At 44.3% G+C, this 20,744-nt stretch overlaps 1 protein-coding gene across 1 annotated transcript in view; it reads left to right on the top strand.

Moving 5' to 3' along the window:
* The window catches only part of TUBGCP3 (tubulin gamma complex component 3), a 277,741-nt gene that overhangs the window by 54,333 nt on the left and 202,664 nt on the right, over positions 1 to 20,744 (top strand). The window contains exon 3 of the mRNA XM_088456791.1: positions 3,722 to 3,789. Within this exon, the coding sequence (XP_088312917.1) occupies positions 3,722 to 3,789 (68 nt within the window). The remainder of the gene's footprint in view (positions 1 to 3,721; positions 3,790 to 20,744) is intronic.

Raw genomic sequence — 20,744 nt, 5'->3', positions numbered from 1 at the left:
TTCATACCAGGAGTCCTCAACTGGGAAGCAGACTTTCTCAGTCGTCAAGACGTGCATCCAGGAGAGTGGTCTCTTCACCAGGAGGTGTTTCAACTACTGGTGAACAAGAGGGGCCTTCCAGAGATAGATCTCATGGCCGCCCGACACAGCAACAAGCTTCCGTACGGGTCAAGAACAAGAGACACAGAGGCACTTCTGGTAGACGCTCTGTCGGTCCGGTGGACCTTCCAGTTTGCGTACCTCTTCCCTTCGTTCTCCCTTCTTCCTCGAGTGATTCGCAAATTCAAGCAAGAAGACGGCATGCTCCAGCGTGGCCCAGACAGCACTGGTACTCAGATCTCAGGAGCCTATCCATAGACGCTCCGATGCGGTTGCCTCTACGTCTGAACTTGTTGTCTCAAGGTCCTTGCCATCACCCAGACCTGGGCCGTCTGTCTTTGACGGCGTGGGTGTTGAGACTGCCCTCTTGAGGTCTAGGGGTTTTTCCAGCTCTGTTGTTAACACCATACTCAGAGTTCTGAAGCCGGCTTCTGTAAGAAATTACCACTGAGTGTGGCATACTTTCTTTGAATGGTGTCGACCTAGAGGCTATGATCCTCAGGTTTTTAGGATATCCAGGAGTTTGGCTTTCCTACAAGCTGGCTTAGATTACGGTCTTCATCTTGCTTCACTGAAGGTGCAGGTTTCCGCTCTCTGTGTGGTTTCAGCTTAGGATTGCTACACTTCCTGATGTGCACACTTTTATGCAAGGTGTACTTCGCATACAGCCTCCCTTAGTTCCACCTGTGGCTCCTTGGGACTTGGCTGTGGTCCTTAGGGCTCTCCAAGGACCGCCATTTGAACCACTGGGCTCAGTGGATTTAAAATGGCTCACAGCTAAGACACTTTCTTCTGGCCATTGCCTTGGCCAGAAGAGTGTCCGATTTTGGGGCTCTTTCATGTCTCCCCCCATTTCTAATTTTTCATAGGGACAGGGCAGTGCTGCGCACTGACCCTGGGTTCCTACCTAAGGTGGTATCTAGTTTCCACATCAATGAGGAAATTATAGTACCGGCCTTCAATTCCCCAGACCTATTTGCTGGTGACGCCTCCTTGGATGTGGTACGGGCTCTTAGGATTTGTTGACTTTACAAGTTAATTTAGGTAATCGGACTCTGTGTTTGTCCTCTATGGTTTCCATAAGAAGGGTTGGCCTGCCACTAAGCAAACCTTGCCAGAATGGATTCGCATGGCGATTTCTGAGGCTTACATTCATGAGGGTCTGTCTGTACCATCCTCTCTTAAAGCTCACTCTACTCGGTCTGTGGGTCCTTCATGGGCAGTTCGCCGTGGTGCCTCTGCAGTTCAGCTCTGCAAGGCAGCCACGTGGTCTTCTGTCCATACCTTTTGTGAGGTATTATGCATCTGACACCTTTGCCTCTCAGGATGCTTCCTTCGGGCGGCGGATTCTCCTTCCAGCACAGGAGCGTCCCCACCCTTAAAGGATACTGCTTTGGGACACCCCCAAGGTATCCTGTGGATACCCTATGGACCCTGATGTAGAAAATAAGAGAGATGGTAAGAACTTACCCTTGTTATCTCTATTTCTATGAAGTCCATAGGGTTCCACAGGACTCCTGCCCTTTCACACCTGTACTGCAGTTGGGCTTCGCTCTGGTCCACCGGTTTTTCCCTCTCCTTCTGGTGAGAATGTGATTCTTGTGTGTTCCAGACTTTCTTCTCTCTCTTCCTTCTCCTCCTCCGGCCTATGGCTTGTTACGAAACTGAGATGCCTTGGCTTGGGGGTGGGGTATAGGAGAGGGACCCCAGTGCATCCTGGGAGGATGAAAATTTAACTCTGTGGTGTCTGATCCCTGACGTCATCACCAATACCTCAAGGTATCCTCTGGAACCCTATGGACTTCGTAGAAATAGAGATAACAAGGGTAAGTTCTTACCATATCTCTTATTTTTCCGATCACTGCTTTAGTAAACTGCTGCAAGTGTTATGCACGTGTATAACTGAACCCATATTCCATGGCCCTGGTCCCTGTTCTGACGATCTGCCTTTGTCTGCTCTCGAAGCTCAACTATCTGTCGGTGGTACGGGGAAAAACATGTTAAAAATCCTCGACTCACCGATCCCAATAATCTTTTGGTCAGGACTGGTAAATAGAGGATTTTCACAATGTTGGATTTCCTCAATTGCCCAGCGTTGGCAGAACAGGGAATTGGGGCAATACATTGCATATGTAATGTATGGGCCTAATTATCAGAAATGTAAATCTTGGAAACCCCAAATTGAATATTTATCATTATTTTTTTTTTCTTCAATCCAAAGAAATTTTTTATTTATTTTTTTCTTATTCCCCTTCTGCAAGAAACTGAAATTAAAGCATTTGTTGGGCAGCACAGTAATGCCTTATGGGACCCATACATCTAGCCAGTATCGTGGCAATTCCCAGTTCTGCCGATGTCTGTCTGATTTACGGGGTTCAGAGAAATTCAACGTGTTGGACAATCTCTGCTCCGACGGAATCAACGATTCAGGGATTATTAACATGTTTCATTTCCCAGATTATCCGACATATCAGCTATCATCAATGCCTGCTGATTGGCGTTTTTGATCAGCATATCTACGTCAGCAGAATGGAGCTATAGATGTATATCCCTCATGCTAGACATCATTTCTTCTAAAAGAAAAAAAATGCATTTCATTTTTTTATTTTTTTTTTATTTTGTTGAAAGACTGTGATACCATGGAGAGATGCTTATTGATAAAAATGGTTGAGTCAAAATTCAGCATCCAAACTTCAGTAATACTGTATGATTAATGGTAAAAGATAAAGCAAAAAATAATAAAAGTGAAAGGGGAGTTGATAGTATAGTTTATTTCGGTAGGGTAGGTTGCAACCTGCTGTAGGAAAATGAAGAATGTGGCATGGGTTAAGATGTGTTTCAGAAGGGATGTCTTTATTGTAGATGGTGGAGGACTTACTACCGTAGGGACAGAAATGTGAGGCACTTGTAGTTGGAGATCCAATGGAGTCCGTTTTGTTTAGGTTGAGCCAAGGGTGCCAATGGTTTGGGTCTGTATTTTTAACAAGGGAGCCCAGACCTTAATGAATTTGTGCTCCTTTATCATGTAGATGGTATGTTGTTATATATGATAAAGGAATAAGAGTGGAGTGGGTCTCCTCAGAATACTTTTCCAGCTTGGTGGTATTAAGAAGTAGATGGATGGGAGCAGTGTAATCTGGATGGACACTGATACAATTTTTAAAGACACTGGCAGATATTGCCCATTTGCTGGCTTGTCACAAATATAATGATGTCTAGCAATGCATGCTAAGACACAGTGCTGCATGCAGAGAGACACCTCCTGTCTACCCTCTCTGCAATGTTCCCACTGTCCAAAATGAGCCTTCCTTAAAGACTGGGAAGGAGCTCTGTTACTGTGCCTGTCACAGTAACCTAAGCGTAGTGCAACTCTGATTTTGGCAATCAGATCCTTGGAACAGGAGGATTGTTTCCGGATGGCGTGTAAAAATTATTCTGGAAAGAACACTGCTCTTTGTTTCCAGGATTTGGCAATCAAATTTGGTGCAAAACTGTGGAAGGCAAGCTTGGTGGTCTATTCTAGGAGGTAGAATAAGAGGAAAATCCAAGGGTCTTTTCAGAATGTGGAGATTTATTATGTTCAATAACCTCACTAAAAAAATTCTTCATTTTTCTATTGCAGTTGTGAGACAGAGAAGAGAAGCAGATGGTGCTCTGTTTTCGGAGCTTCATAGGAAACTCCAGTCGCAAGTATGTCATTAGACAGTTGGGCCAAATTTATCATAATTATTTTCATGAACAAAGATAACCTCCGGAAAGATTTCAACAATTTTAAAAAATAATAAATATATATATATATATATATATATATATATATATATATATATATATATATATATATATATATATAATATATATATCTATCTATCTATCTCTCTTTTATGTGTTTACATTGAGTGATGTATTCTAGATACAATTGGCTTGTAACAAACTCTATGGGGCATATCCAATTGTAGGTAGGCAATTTAATTTTTTTAATTTTGACTATAATTATACCAAAAAAAAACCTGTTTGTATTTTTTTTTTCTACTCCTTTCTCCTTTTGTAATAAACCAGTTTTCTTTTTATAATTTTGTTTACTTTAAAAAAATTAATGCACAAATCAGCCATTTAACGCATTTTAAAAAACAATTGATTTTTTTTTGGCGGGGGGTCCGTAATAGCCATTATTACGTTTACCTAATAATATTGCTTTTTTAAAATTCTTTAAGGATACAGGCTGCTCACCACCCCCATCCCCCTCCTTTTTTTTTCTTTTAATTTCCTTTGGGATTTTGACTTGGAATCTGCCTCTTAGAGCTGTATCCAATTAGGCCCGAACATTGTTTGGGCGCTAATTGATCCCCGTGATCAACGAAAAACTGGAATTTTTCGCCGATTTATCCCTGATTTTTGCCAATGTGTTTTTTTTTTTTTCACCCCATCCTATTATTTCGGTCGAATTAATAGGATACTTCTCCCGAAAACACATAACTCCGCAAGCTTATCGTGGACCTATGTGTTTTCGCAATTTTTTTTTTTTTTTGGGTGAAAAACGGCACTTATCATGGATTATTTTTCAGGACCCATCAGGTCCCAAAAAAAAAACCCCAATAAGGGCCGGCGTCGGGCTGTCTTCGGGGCTAATTGGATAGCCCCGGGCCAGGTAATTAGCCGCGGTAATTTACTATGGCTAATTGGATACCCCCCTTTATTGTTTCAGAATATGGTATAAATCAGTGGTCGCCAACCTTAATTGAGGTTTGAGCTACTTTAGAAAAATTAAACCTCCTGAAGAGCTACTAAAATTGTAGAAAAAAGTATCAAGCTAATAATTGAACACTTGAAGGTCATTTAATGAAAAAAAAAAAGCTTCATAGAATATTACAATGCATTTAATTATTTCAGTGATATTGTTGTAGTTTTGTAAATAAGATTTAAGCACAGGCACATTTCACTGTGAATTACTGGCTCCAAGGAGTAAAAGATATAGGCAGGACTGCTGTGTGATTTTCTGGCAGGGCTGGGCAGGAGTCGCTTGCCCCACCGTAGTGTAGATGCTGTGGGTGGAACCACGGGAAAGCACGTAGGGTGATTGCTGTAGAGGCTGCGGAAATCACCTGACTTGCTTCCTCCTAGTTGACTTTACAGTACTCCCAGCTGTGTGAGCTACCAAAATGAAAATTGCGAGCTACAGGTTGGAGACCACTGGTCCAAATGGTTTGAATGCCAATATTCAATAAATGGGGAAAATAACAAATCTGTTTGATTCTCTGGATTCTAGTTCATTTTGTTTTTTATTATAGTGATGTTAAGAATTGATTTCTATTTATGTTTAATGGGTTTTTGTTCTGCAATTTGTTCATTGTTTCTAGTAAATGGAATCCTATAATGTTTTCGGTTATATATACAGAAAACTATTGTTATTGCACCTATAGTGGCCCATACACCTACGCGATCAGCATCCGCTCTGATTCACATCGGATTACCCTGCAGTCCCGTCGTCACCATTTCTTTCTTTTCTTAGCACAGGATCTGTCGTAAGATCGATCCTGTGCCTCACGCGCTCATTAGGGAATAGGGACAAACAGTCATTGAAATTACTTGAATTACCACACGATGGATCGCATGAACCAGAAAAACGGCACGATATGCACACGATAAGATGGATCATATGTGCTGCACATATGATCATAAGATCCGATTGAAGGACCCACGGGAGCGCGCATCGGCTCAAAAAATGCACGATTTCTACAAGGCTGAACGTGAGGCGAGTCGAAAATCGTGTGATCGTTCAGAAATCGCATAGGTCTATGGGGGGGCCTTAAAGGTGCCCATCCACTAGACGGTTAATTTGAGCGATTGAACGATAACGATCGTTCATTTGTTTGCAAATCGTTTGCAAAAATGTCTAAAACGACCAGCCATGCGCGTGCCTGCTGGTCGTTTATACATCTATCATCGTGCAAGCATGCTGGTCAATCTGACGATAACATCAGGTTGAGCATGTTTGCAGATGATTGATGAGCCTGCACTGAAACACTGCTCGTTCAGTGCAGGCTCATCACAGCCTGACAAACGACTGCACGATTACAATGTCGTAATCGTGCAGTACTTTTTCATGTCTGCTAGTGGATGGACACCGTAAGACTTTTTTTTTTTTTTGTTTTAGCACCTTTTTTTTTGTATTTTTTACTTTACAATCAATATAACAAACAAAAGTGGAAACAAAAACAATAGATCAAGACCTTGCTAGATGTGCAAGAGCAGTGATCATTAAAGGAAATTTGATTTCTAAAGCTGGGTACACACCTAACAGCTATATCTGCAGATCGAGTGATCTGCAGATATATTTGCAGATGATTGTTGTTAATACACATTGAACAACCATCATCTGTCATCTGGCCGGGGGGCGTGTCACGCTCCCCTCCCCATGGTGTCTGCAGATATATTAGGCATTGACTGTGCAGCATAGCCGACACGATATGACGCGTTAGAGTATCACAGTTCAAGCTACCAGATTGGTCAGCTCTTTATGGGCATTTGTTTTGGGCGGCAACCTGGTCCCTTTTATTCATACTTAAATCCAAAATTACATTTTTATTTTTTATTCAGAGTAGCTTGCTTTGGTTCAAAAATTCATTGTGCAGCTTTGTATGAATGTACCATTCCATATTTATGGCTTTGGAAAGTCCCCAAGATGGAAGAAGTGAAAAAAATATTTTTTAGTTTTTGCATTAAATCCATTTCTCATTCTCTGATCTGGGGGCTGTTGTCAACCATATGGTATAGAGGGCACTTTGAGTTTTATTTTATCTTTCTTATGGTCGGGGCAGGGAGGAGCGCCATTTTCGGTTCCCTGCGCTTGAATTAACTGGGTATCATCCATTTTAGGGACTAGGCCGCCGTGCCTGGGGGATTCACGCAGGGACTGTGGCTGCTCTCCCCATTGCAATGTTCCATGATCATTGCTGAGTGTTGGAGAGGACCAGTCAGCAGAGACCTTACACTGTGTCTTTCTCCCGCTGCTGGCATACACCCCCCACATAGCACAGTGCTTGATGGCACTAGTCTACTGAAGCGGCAATGCCAGGGAGCCGAGGAGTCGTTTCCTCCAGGAAAGCGGGCAGGATCCTGTGTGTTGCGAAAAAGCCAAGGTACAGTCCCCCTCTTCCACGCTGGTAGCCATTTCCTTTACGTTCCTGAAGAAACTGCTGTAACTGTTGTTGTTGGGGCCCTGTCATTGTGCTGCTGGATTTCTTCTATATGTGCTAAACAGAGCTGCGCTTTTATTTTGTCAGTTGGGAAACAAGCTTTCATCTCTCCCTCTCTCCATTGCGCTCTCTACAGTTTTGTTTTCACATGTGTAATAGTTGGGTGGTTTAATCTGCTGTTTCACTCATGTTCTGTAGTGTTTTGGTTTGTCTGTTTTTCAATTCCAGTATATCTGACAAATGTCCCAGATCCAAGGCAGTTAGGGGGGTTATTGATGTTGCACTACACTTTTTCCCGATGCTGTGCTAAATTGCCACAGGGCATTCTGGATCAAGCTTGCTCTTCTCAGGATCACTATTTGCTCACATCTGGAGATGATGCATCACAGATAGCGGAACCTGGAGAAAAGTGCAAGCCTCTCGTTGGGGAGAGTCAACTGAGTTTTCCCTAAACATTGACAGGGTTCCTGGAAACCCCTATACCCTTGACTACTCCGCCTTCTTTTCTCTTTCCCTTCCTCCCCCACTATTTAACCATGGGGGTTGACTTAGAACCTCCTTGTGTTATGTCCATGCAGGAGAATATGGCTTTAATGGTTTCTTTTCTGGACAGACTGTTTGAGGTCACATTAGCTAGCAGCCACTGTTAAGCGCCAAAGTGAGTGACCTGCCAAGGAAAGTCCGATTCGGACTTCTCACTGGAGAAGGGTGAAGTTCAGTGTGACTAGGATCATGAGGATCCTGCATGGGAATCCTGCATGTTGTGAGAATATGTCCCCTTGTAAACCAGGTGTCGATGATTTGAAGACTTTGTAAACCCACTGGAACCTGGGGCTCCTGTGGTGTCTTTGCTGACATGGACCAAAAAGCGCACCTTCCAGTTTCCATCTATTTCCCAGTTATCTGACTTTTTGGGCAAGCTTGGCAGAAGCCTGATAAATGTTACCAGTTGCCATATAGTTTTGCTTCAGCGTACTCCTTTACACCAGAAAAACTGTGCAAATTGGAAATTTCATCATGGGTGAATGTTCATAATGTGAGGCTTCCAAGAGCTACCACCATCCTGTTTCCTGATTCAGTAGCTTTAGAGGATTTTTCTCATCAGGTGTGAGGTTGCAATTATTTTCATCTTTTTACCACAGGGGCTTTCCTGGGGCCGATCTTAACCACTGCTTAGGCTAACAAGGCAGCTGAGAAATGGGTGGAATAGTTGAGTTCAGGGTTTCAATCCAGATCTTCTAGATTGGATCCATGTAATGAATGTGCTGGCCTATATGGGGTTGATGTCCTCATGAAGGCAGCCCTTGGCCTGGCATGGATTTCTGCTTTGGCTGTCGCACCCAGATGCATTCTGTGTCTTAAATGCTGGGAGGGAGATGCAGAATGTAGGAACGCCTTAGAGGTGTAGCCTTTCACTTGCTCTGTCCGTTTAGGGCCAGGGCTTGAGTTCATCATTGCAGATACATGAGCTGGAAAGATTGCTTTGCTGACGGTTAAAGCTACAAGACTACGGGGCCAATGGTTTTGGTTATTCGATGGTTAAATGGGGAACACTATTTAGGAGTTATTCTGGTGGCTCCTGCAGTGGTCACTAGGGAGGGTTGCAGTCCAACTGGGGCAAAGTTGTCCAGTCCCAAGCCCACTAACAAGCAGTCAGCATGCCAGGGCTTACCCCCACCCACAACGTTTTGTCGTGCGGGGCCTGTCTGCTTTGGTTTCAGACTCTGTGGACAGCTTTTACTTTTGATCGGTGGATGCAAGATATCATAAAAAAAGGCATTATTCGAGACCTTGCTGAATCTCCACCCTGATGGTTCTTCGCCACACACCTTCCACTTGAATAGGTCAAACTTCATAGCTTTACAAGGGGCCATTCAGTTATTACTGCGTACAGGAATCCGTCTCCGTTCCGAAGTATCAGGAAGGAATCTGTGTTTACTCCAAATCGATTCTGAATCTAAAATCCTTGAATCTGCACATGTCCCTACTTTCCTAATGGAGTACCTTCATTCCCTGACCCATGCCATGGAGTGAGATTAATATCTCATTTTCATGGACATCAGGGATGAATATTTGCATGTGCCAGTTTAAGAAGAGTGCCACTGCGTATTGCGATTCTCGATGGGCAGTGGTCATTTTAAGTTCTGGGTACTTCCGTTTGACTTATTGACACTGCCACAGATCTTCATGAAGATCATGGCAGTGAGTTATCCTGTACCTTGACTACCTGCTTAAAAAAAAAAAATTTAGCACTTCTTCAGTCTCCCCTCCATAGAGATTTTAAAAGGGCATGGCTGGATAAATTAGCTCAAATCTCACTTGGTACGTCTCAAGTTTCTTGGTCTCCTCTTCGACACCAGATTGTTCTGGATCTTACCAGATTTGGTCTTGCGTCAGGTTTCAGCTTTCTAGGCTTGCACTCTAGTAATAGTTTTCCAGTACATGCAATTGCTGGGGAATTCTGATCTCTTGGTTTGAGACAGTCCTACTTGTGTGCTTTCATTCATGGACCCAACAGTAGCAGCTCCTGGCAAGTTGGTAATGAGCCGACCCCTTAGCTAGCAAGACACTTTTTTTCTTCTTCAGGGTCTATAGGGTCCAAAGGAACTACCTTGGGGCCCACCAAGGTAGTTGGAATGATCCATTGCACTAAACAGCTTACCAGCTCCCAGCATGCATAGGGCCTCCTCCCTATAATCCCCGCCCCCAGCCACAGGCATTCAGTTGGTTTGTTTGGTGCTCAGCAAGTATCCAGACGCACCTGTTATAAACAGTGGGACTGTTTAGGCAGTCCCAGGCTTTTCTTTTTTTGATATACCTTTTAGTTTTGGAAACTACTGAGTTTAGCGGTACTAGGCGCCTAAAAGGACGAATGTACTGTGACTCCTTCTACCTCCGCTGATGCCGAAACGCCAGTATTGCTATGTGCCCTGGGGATTTCGGCGGACCACAGTGAGGCTTGGCAAGCTGCATTACTGGGGTCCGGACTGCAATCTGATTCACGGAGATGGTAAGTTAAGGTGATTCCTTGTTGTGGGGAATCGTGTGCTGCAGTCCGGGCCTCCGGTGTAGGAGACACCTTGGAGGCTGCTACGGGTGAAGGACTCAACAGCGTGTCCTAACTAAGGCTGCCGGGGCCATATTGTCTGTCATCGGGGACGAGTAGCAGACGCACTAGAGCACACTAGTAAGTGTCTGCTACTGTGAGGCCAGTGTACCCATGCCATCAAAATCTCAGTTTAGGGGAGATAGGTGCTCCCCCGGCTGCTCCTCCCCCAACCCAGATGCAACTTCTGGTGCGGATTCCCGCGTCTGGTTTGCTATTTCTGACCACCTTGTGTGTGATATGCTCATAGTCCGCCTTGGGTGCAGCTGAAAGCTATTGGTCTTAGAGGTTTGGTCTGTCTCCCTGTATCTCTCCCCTGGGTCAGGTATATAGCGCTCTAGATCCTGCCAATACCCGGGTGGAGATGGTCAGTTGATTCCAAGTCCATTTGCATTTGAATGTATATATGCATTGTATGTGACTTTAATGCTAGCTGCTGTATGTATACTGCCTTTTGTTTTCCAAACTGTCAGATATATCCATCACTGTTTCTCCTTATCCCTCTGAAAAGGTGTGTGGGGTTTTTCATTGGCTTTTCACAAATGTGAAGAGGGCGACATTGCATTTATACCTGTTATACATTGCTATGCCTAAAGGTAAAGGGGAGAAGGATGAGCCTCCGGCACTGAGGTCATGTAAAGCCTGTTTGGCAGGCCTGTCTGAGCAGGATTTTGTTCAAGATGTTTTGTGTAGTAATTGGAAACAGCCCCCTTTTCTATCAGGTACACCTGCACCGGCACAAGAACCACCCTGGGTGGGTGGCCTCTTGGTCTCAGGTTTTGTCACATTTAGTGGACAGGGTTGCTGTGTCACGAGCTACTGCTACGGTACTGCCTCCTGCTATGGGGGTACCCACAGCATTTGCATCCTTCTATGTATATGTCCCCCATGAATCCCTTTTTGTTTGATTCTTTTCCTCACTCTATTCAGAGTATGCTGCCGTCTACAGCCCTGCAGCAGATAATGCAGGCAAATAGACCAGTGGTGGTAAAGCAGGGGCATAAGAGAGGTTCCCTTTAGACGTTGCCTCAGGATTCTGACTCTGCCTCGTCATCGTACTCTGATACTCAGTTCTGGTTCTTACTCAGTGGAGGAAGACCATCAATCCTCTGTTGAAGAGAAAGAGGAGGTTCCGCCGAAATCTAGACTCCGGTCTTTAGGCGTCAGAAGGTGGCTAAAGATTATTTCTCTCAGTCTGAGCAGCTGACAACTCTCATGTCTAAAGCATGGTGTACTCCAAATAAGCATTTCCATGCTACAAGGAATTTAACCTCTGTACCCATTTTCACTTGGTGAATGTAACAAATGAGAAGTTCCTCCAACGGTTGATGCTCATGTAACTGGATTGATCAGGAGCTCTACATTACCCATTCCTTTCGCATCCTCACTAAAGGAGGTTACAGATAGAAAATTTGAAAATTATTTGGAATCAGTGTTTTAATTATCTGGAGCTATTACCAGACCAGCTATGGCTGTGACCTGGGTAGCCAAAGCTATGGAAGAATGGACGACGTCTCTGGAAGATAGCATGCTTGATGCTACCAGAAAACAGCTGTCTTATCTCTGTCAGATGCGAGAGGCAACTTTGTATGTTGGGGAAGCTGTTACTGATGCGGGTATCTTGGCTTCTAGGGTGTCTGCAACTGCGGTTGCAGCTCGGGACCAAGAAAATCTTGGTCAACCAAACGTCCATCTTCTAAGCTGGACGGTAAGCCCACTGCCTGATGGGGCAGGCCGACTTCTACAGTTTTCTCAGGCCTGGCATCAGACAACTACGGATGTCTAGGTTCGGGAATGGTTTACGCCCTCACTTTCCTGAGGCATCCCCATTCGTTGGTATAGCCCTTCAGGGCCGGTCATGGCATTGGCCTTCCTGAGGCCAGGAGTTATAATCCCCGTTCCTGTGACGCAACAGGGAAGGGGTTATTATTCAAATTTTGTTTTTGATTCAGAAACCAAATGGGTCACATCACCCTATTCTGAATCTAAGGTCTCTCAACAACTTCATCCATGTGCCCAAGTTCCGTGTGGAAACCCTACTGTCAATTATGCTGGTGATGGAGTCTGGAGATTTCATGGTTTCTCTGGACATACAGGATGCGTATCTGCATGTTCCTATTACGCAATCCCACAAAATGTTTCTGAGGTTTGCTGTAGGTCAAAAACATTACCAGTCTCAGGCTCTACCCTTCGATCTGTCCACAGCCCCTCGGTATTTACCAAGATAATGGCAGTCATGACTACTCACTCAGATGACAAGGAGTCAGGATACTTCCATATTTGGATGACCTCCTGATATTGGCACAATCTCAGGAGGTGTTACAACGTAATCTCCAAATGACCATTGCCTGCTTACAAGAGCACGGCTGGATAATCAATTGGAAAAAGTCTTCTCTTTCTCCAACTCAGCTGGTGGTGCACTTGGGTGCGCTGCTGGATTCCTTGGGGCAAAGGATTCTTCTACCAATGGATAAGATTGCGGCACTACAATTTCGTGTGCACAGTCTTCTCTGCAAGCAGAAAGTGTCAGTTCACTTGGCAATGCAGGTACTGGACTCCATGGTATCCACCTTCAACATGGTGGCTTATGCCCAGTTCCACTCCAGGTCCCTGCAACAATGGATTCTGTCTCTTTGGGATGGTCAGTATCATCGGATAAAGTCTCAGATGATCCGCATCTCGCCAGAATTTTGGCTCTCCCTCACATGGTAGCTGCAGTTGACTCCTTTAGACAAGGGTCGCCCGTTATGGGTCCCAGATTGGGTACTCCTCACCATGGATGGATGCAAGTCTGCGAAGATGGGGAGCGGTGACAGGTCGTCACACCTTTCAGGGAAGGTGGACAGCTCAAGAAGGTCGCCTACCGATAAATATTTTGGCACAGGACCTCCTTCAGGACAGGCCTGTCCAGATTCATTCCGACAACATGACCGCAGTGGCCTATATCAACCATCAGGGAGGAATTTGAAGTCCGGAGCCATGATGGAAGTTGTGAACATTCTACTGGGGGCAGCAATCTCAGCAATATTATTCTCAGGAGTCCTCAACTGGGAAGCGGACTTCCTAAGTCGTCAGGACATACACGCCGGAGAATGGGTTCTTTATCTGGAGGTCTTTCAATTCCTGGTGGACAAGTGGAGACTACCGGACGTAGACCTCATGGCGTCGCGTCACAACCTAGGTCCCCAGGTACCCAGGTTCTGAGGGGTCCAGAACAAGGGACCCCTCAGCAGCCTTCGTGGACGCTCTGGCAGTAAGGTGGGACTTCAGATTAGCATACCTGTTTCCTCCAATCTCCCTCCTCCCAAGGGTCGTCAGAATGTTCAAGTAGGAAGGTGGCAGTATAATACGAATAGCTCCTGCCTGGGCCAGGAGACATTGGTTCACTGATCTGACATGTCTATCCATAGACCTTCCACTGCCTCTACGTCAGGATTTGCTAGTACAGGGTCCCTGCCTATATCCGGATTTACCTCTGCTACCTTTGACGGCATGGCTCTTGAGGCTTCCGTCTTAAAGGCCAAAGGTTTCTCTACTTCTGTCATCCAGACAATGCTGAGGGTGAGGAAGCCTGCTTCGACCCGCATCTATCACAGGATTTGACATTCATTTTTTTCATTAGGGTAATATTTTCTGTGGGAACACCAGAGTTTTCAGGGTCTCCCGAGTTCTTGTTTTTTCAAGCTGGACTAGACTTAATGGCTACCTTAAGAGTTTAGGTTTCTGCATTGTCAGTTTGGTTCCAGCGCAGAATTGCCACTATGCCAGATGTTAGAAAATTGTTTTAGGGTGTTCTCCGTCTGCAATCTCAGTTTGTCCCTCCGGTGGCACCATGAGTTTTATCCTTGGTTCTCGGTGCTGCAGGCTCCCCCCTTTGAATCCTTAGACACTGAGGACCTCAAATGGTTGACAGCGAAGGCACTTGTTCTCCTCGCTATCTCCTCAGCTCGCAGAGTTTCTGATTTGGAAGCACTTTCATGCCGCTCTCCATATTTGATTTTTCATCAGAATATAGCTGTCCTTCCAAAAGTGGTATCCCGTTTTCATATAAATGAGGAAATTGTAGTCCCAGCTTTTCAGTCTTCTGGCCTTTCTGTACGTGAAGCCTCACTGGATGTGGTTTGAGCTCTTCGTATCTACGTGGATCGTAGCAGCTCCATCAGAAACTCTGATGCATTTTTTGTGTTATATGGCTTTCAAAAGCGTGGCTGGCCAGCTAACAAGGTCTTATGCATGCTGGGAGCTGGAAAGCTGTAAGCTGATTGGCACATTGGATCACTCCAACTACATACACAACCGCCCCCCCCCCCCAGGTAGTTCATGTGGACCCTATGGACCTCAAAGAAAGAGTTAACTAAGTTGTTATACCATAACTTCTTTATTTTTCCAGCTGTCTCTTGGCAACCTGTCATTCTTGCCTCTGGTGCTTGAACAGATACCATCATGGCCAAAGCTGTATCCTATTCGTGAGGACCTGGATCATCATCTTAACAGTTGCCAGTCTCCAAACATTGGGCCTTCATCTATAGAGACTTTCGTCCCTTAACTAAGCTCTTCCACTGGTTTCTATCTATGAGCAACTGTTGTGTTGAAGGCTCAGCTGTTCCTTTTGGAGCTGACCCCTTTGGATCTAGTAGAGCAGCGTATATAAACAATTAATGATGTTTGATTAATTGATGTGGTTCAGATCTTGAGAACCTATGCGGCTAGATCAACGTCATTACATCTTGTATGATGCGCACAAATGTGCGCATCATCCAGTGGTCAGATGGTTCGCTGCTACTATTCATCAGGTGTACAGTAGGTCTTGGAATAGATTACTGTTCCTGAGCATATTTTGGCTCATCCTACTAGATTGGTGAGGGCCTCCTGTTCAGCCCGACAGTGTGTTGGTGGACCAGTTTTACAAGGTGGCCATGTAGTTTTCTTTTAATACTTTTTCCAAACTTTATAAGTTCAATGTGTTTGCGGCTAGAGATGCCAATTTTTGGGCATGAAGTTTTGCGCACAACTTTGGTTGATCCAACCCTTCCCTAAGGGCTGCTTTGGAACTTCCCCAAAGTTGGAAGTGTCCCTTGATTGGAGGGCAGAGAAAAGAGGTTTTTGGTACCCACTGTTAAATCCATTTGTCTGCATATGGGGATACTGTGCTTCCAGCCTCCTGTAAAATGCATGCATTCACTCTGTTTTTGTTAAATTTGTTTATTATAAACTATTTTAGCTGTGTGTGTGTGTATGTATGTGTATATATATATATATATATATATATATTATATATATATATAATATAGTGTGTATGTGTGTGTGTGTGTATATATATATATATATACATACATACATACATACATACATACATACATACATACATACATACATACATATCTCAATCAATCTGCAGACCGAAAATAAAAACATCTAAATATAAGACATGAAAAAAAGGAAAAGAAAGAAGGAAAAAATCAGCTCCGAATCCCACAAAGAACAAAAGAGAAATAAAATGCAGTCCGCCAAGTACAAGAGAACCAAATCAGTGCCCAAACCCATTGGCCGAGGACCAGAAGGATCCACATACCATAAGGAGGTAATTAATTAGGAGGATAATATCCCTATAGGTCCCCGAGTCCTTGAAATCCAACCAGCGGAACCAAGTATCCCTGAAAACTGGATAGTTTCCATCCGCAGAAGATACAATATCCTTCATGTCCATGTAGAAGTCAATTTTGGTAAACCAGTCCTTAACTGTTGGAGGAGAGGAGGAGCGCCACCTTACCGGTATAACTGACTTAGCAGCGTTGTTTAGGTGGCATAACAAGGATTTTTTATATCCTTATATATATTTTTATATAGGGACAGGGGACAGATGGAATAACCAAAACAGGTCAGAAGGAACCGGCTCTCCTATAATAATAGCGGAAAGTCTAAGAACCTCGGACCAAAATGGGTGGAGAAGGGTGCATTGCCACCATATGTGAAATGGGTTGCAAGGGGCGTTAGAACACCGCCAGCAAATGTTGAGCACCCCAATCCGTTGGTATTGGTGTCCGGACACTCTTTCCAGGATGTGGGATATTAACTTGTACTGGGTCTCCCGAACACCAACACTGGGTGAGCAAATATGTGCCAAATTAAATATTTTAGCCCAGTTGGCTTCCCCCACGTCCCCACCTAACTCCAGATCCCTAGTTCTAGTGAAATGTGAGAGAAGGAGACTTGCATCTTCTGAGAGAAAATTGTATATCAGCGAAATAGTATGAGAGTGATCAGAGGGACCAGCACATAGGAGTTCGAAAGGCATTGGAGTGGCATGAGGGCTGTTGGAGGAGTCCAGAGAATGGAGAAAGTGGTGCAGCTGAAGATATCGCCAGTACTCTCCCTGAGGTAGGTTCCATTTGCTCTGAAAATCAGCAAATGACACAATCTCGGCCCCACTTACCAGCTGGCCGATTCGAAAGAGGCCTACATCGAACCAGCAACGCAAAGCTTTAAGATCCAACCCAGGAAGAAAATAAACATTTGATAGAAAAGACAAGTACGGGGAAGTCGTAGACGAGATGGAGGGACTCTTGCGAAGAGACCTCCAACAAGGTAGCGTAGGGCCAATGGTAGGATGGGAGGAGTTGAGGGGGAAGGTAGCCATGGAACTATGGAAATGGGGATAGTTAAAGCCTGTTTTTCTATCTGAACCCATTGCTTCAGAGTATCAGTTCTAGACCATTCAAGTATTCTAGTCAGGAAGCATGCGTGGTAATACCCCTGAACATTGGGAAGCTGGAGGCCACCTCTATTCGTTGTCCTGTAGAGCAGGTCTAGTTTAAGACGGGGTCTCATCCCTCCCCACACAAAGTCCCTAATAAGGGCCTGAATATCCATAAACCATCACTGGGGTATCCTAATAGGTAAAGTTTGCAGAAGATACAGAATCTTTGGAAGAGTATTCATTTTTATAATGCCTTATCTCCCGAACCATTAAAAGGGTCTAGCTCTCAAAGATCGCAAATCTGAAAGTATTTTGGCTAAAAGGGGAGTGAAATTAGCTTCAAACAAGTGACCAGGGTCTCTAGTAATGACAACTCCGAGATATTTTAATTGATAGGCATGCCAGGCAAAAGGAAAGGCAGATTTAAGTCCTGCAATCATTTGAGGCGGAGCAGTGATGTTTAGGGCAACTGATTTGGTATAGTTAACCTTAAAATTAGAAAGGTCACCAATAATCTAAACTCTTCTAGGAGATTGGGTAGGGAAGTAATCGGAGAAGTGATAGTGGCCAGTAAATCATCGGTGAAAATGGCCAATTTATATTCCTGATTCTGTAGAGCAAAACCAGATATATAGGCGTTTAGTCTAATAGGCCTTCATATAGAGGATAAAAATCAAGGGTGATAGCGGACAGCCCTGTCTAGTACCGTTGTTAATAACAAAGGATTCAGAAAGGGAACCATTGACTCTAATCCTGGCTAACAGGGAGTGGTAAAGGGAAAGGATACGTTGAAAGAAGGCAGGACCCAGTCCCATATGTCTCAGCACATCGGCCATGAAACCCCAGTCAATACGATCAAACGCCTTCTCGGCATCAGTGGACAATAATATCGCTGGGACCTTCAATGTGGAGATATGATGAATAAGGGCCAGGATCTTAGAGGTGTTGTCCCGAGCCTCTCGACCCGGAACAAATCCATCCTAATCGCTGTGTATAATAGACTGGAGGAAAACTTTTAGTCTATTAGCAAGAAGTTTTGCAAAGAGTTTGATATCAACATTAAGGGGGGAAATCGTCTGGTAGCTGGGACAAAGGGAGGGGTCCTAGCCCTCCTTAAGGATCACAGTGATATGGGCCTCCAGGGACTGGCTTTAGAAAGGGGACTGTTCAGAGACCGTGTTAAAGGCCTCCAGAAGTAATGGGGAGCAGTCTATCCTTAAAGGCCTTGTAATAGGTTGTAGTAGAACCATTGGGGCCTGGGCTCTTCCCTTTAGGGGTAGATTTGATAGCCTCCTCTAATTCAAGCATGGTGAAAGGCCTCTCCAACTCCTCACACTCAAGCTCAGCAAGCCGTGGGATCCCTACTCTAACAAGATAGTCACTAATGGTCCTCTGTCTTACCAAAGTATCGAGGTAAGATGTTGAAGTAGGGAGATTGTAAAGGGAAGAGTAAAAGGAATAGAATGCTGCTGCATTTTTGTTGGTGTCGTGAAGAGCCAGACCCCATCTATCCTTAATAGAAGGTATAAAAGAGAGCCCTCTGTGCACGGTGCGCTCAAGCTAACATTTTCCCGGGTTTGTTGCCCCATTTATAATATCTGCTACGGCATTTCCTAAAAGAATATTTAACTTTATCAAGGAGGAGCTTGTTCAATGACATGCGTGCAGCAACCAGCTCTACATAAATATCAGAAGACAGGGAACCCTTATGGGATCCCAGCTGAATGCATTTCCACCTAATAACACATTTATGTGCTTCCCAGATAGTAAGCCCCGACACATCAGGGGTTATATTACACTCAATGTACCCATCAATAGCCTCTGCAAGTTGGGATTTACAATAGGGATCATTCAGTAGTGTTTCACTGAAACACCAAGATCTACAAAACTGGTCAGAGATCCCTAGAGAAAGATCTAACAGGACTGCTGCATGGTCTGAACAAGTCATCGGACCTATGGAGGCATCACGCACTAAATGGAGAGATCTATGGCCTAACAATAAATAATCCATCCTTGAATAGGACTGATGTGGGTGTGAGAAGTGAGTAAAGTTTCTATCAGTGGGGTGAAGGATACGCCAAACATCGGAGAGCTGGTGAGCGTGGAGAAGACGCCTTACCTTACGTGACGTACGAACTGGTAAGGAAGCAGAACCAGAAGACATATCTACTTGATGGTCCAGGGCCCAATTTATATTCCCTCCAACCAACAGGATACCTTCTTGAAGAGAGGCGACCCTATCAAATATCTTTTCGAAGAAGGCTGGCTGATCCTGGTTAGGGGCATAGATATTGACAATGGTAACTGTTTGAGTAAATACAATGCATTTAACTAGCAAACACCTCCCCTCCTCCAATCTATGGACACCCACATTAGACACAGGAAGATGTTTAGCAAACAAGATCGCCACTCCCTTAGAATTTAGATTGTGTATAATTGCAATAATAAATTGTTGGGAAAAATCGATTGCTAAGTCGAGGGGCGGAATCATGATGGCGGAAATGGGTCTCTTGCACTAGAACGATGTCTGCCCTTTCGGCATGAAAGGAACGTAGGGCCTGAGCCCGTTTTCCGGGAGCATTCAGCCCCCTGGCATTAATAGAAATTATTCTAAGGGAGGCAGCCATAAAAAAAAAAAAAAGGACGCAAATAGAAGGCTGTAAGGGACCGGAGCTAAATTAAAAAAAAGAAAGAGGGAAAAGAAAAAAAGGGTAAAACAAAAAGAAGAACTATTGAAAAACAAATGAGAAGAAAAAATACAATTTGAAATATACATAAAAACAGTAGAAACCTAGGAAAACCGCATCTGGACAAAAAGGGGACCACCAGGGTGTCCATGTCACAGAAAAAAGTTATGCGGTGGGGGGCACACTGGGGGCAATAACCTCGTCATCCTAAACAATATCAAATTTAGCAAAATGAAAAAACAGTGCTAATTGCTAAATATCTGAGACTAAACTTAACTCCAGAAGAGGACAATCCTCCGCTAGGGCAACACGGGTGAAAGGGGAAAATGGCTGAAGCAGCAACGTGATTAAGTGAGAGCCCATATAAGGAAACTAGAAAAGTGACAGCAGGACCAGAAAGTACTGCCGGCAAAAATCAATATGCATAATAGGTAGAGGCACTAACGGCTAGTCCTGGAGATAAACCCACTAAAATAAAAAATAAAAAGTTTGATTTCCAGTAATAACACCAAATTATGCAAAATACAAGAAGATGCAGTAAAGTTATAAAGCAAAAATATACGGCAAACCAGCAGTAGTTCACGGGGGGGGGGGTGGAAGCTTCTCCTCTAGACTTTTTCTTGTTGTGCTGAACTTGTTCCCAACGGGCTCTTCTCAGAAAGCTGAGAGGTAATGTATTGGGAAGAGAGAGCCTGCCAATCAGGAAGAGTTATAACTTCTAGTCCCAAAGTTGAACAAAAATCAGGAAGATCCGAGGGAGTCTTGAGATTGAGGAGACCGCCATTGTGTGAAACCTGAAGGGAAAGTGGAAATCCCCATCTATATTTAATGTCCTTCTTGCGAAGCGCTTCTGTAAGGGGCTTCAATAATCTACGCTGCTGAAGCGTACGCCACGACAGATCCTGAAATATCTGCTGACGAGTACAATTAAATTCTGCACCTTCCAAGTTGCCGGTCTTGCA

The sequence above is a fragment of the Taudactylus pleione genome, unplaced genomic scaffold (genome assembly GCF_031769625.1).
Source record: "Taudactylus pleione unplaced genomic scaffold, aTauple2 ptg000041l, whole genome shotgun sequence".
Classification (NCBI taxonomy): Eukaryota; Metazoa; Chordata; class Amphibia; order Anura; family Myobatrachidae; genus Taudactylus; species Taudactylus pleione.
The sequence above is the reverse complement of the archived record's forward strand: the minus strand, read 5'-3'. Positions and strand labels throughout refer to the sequence as shown.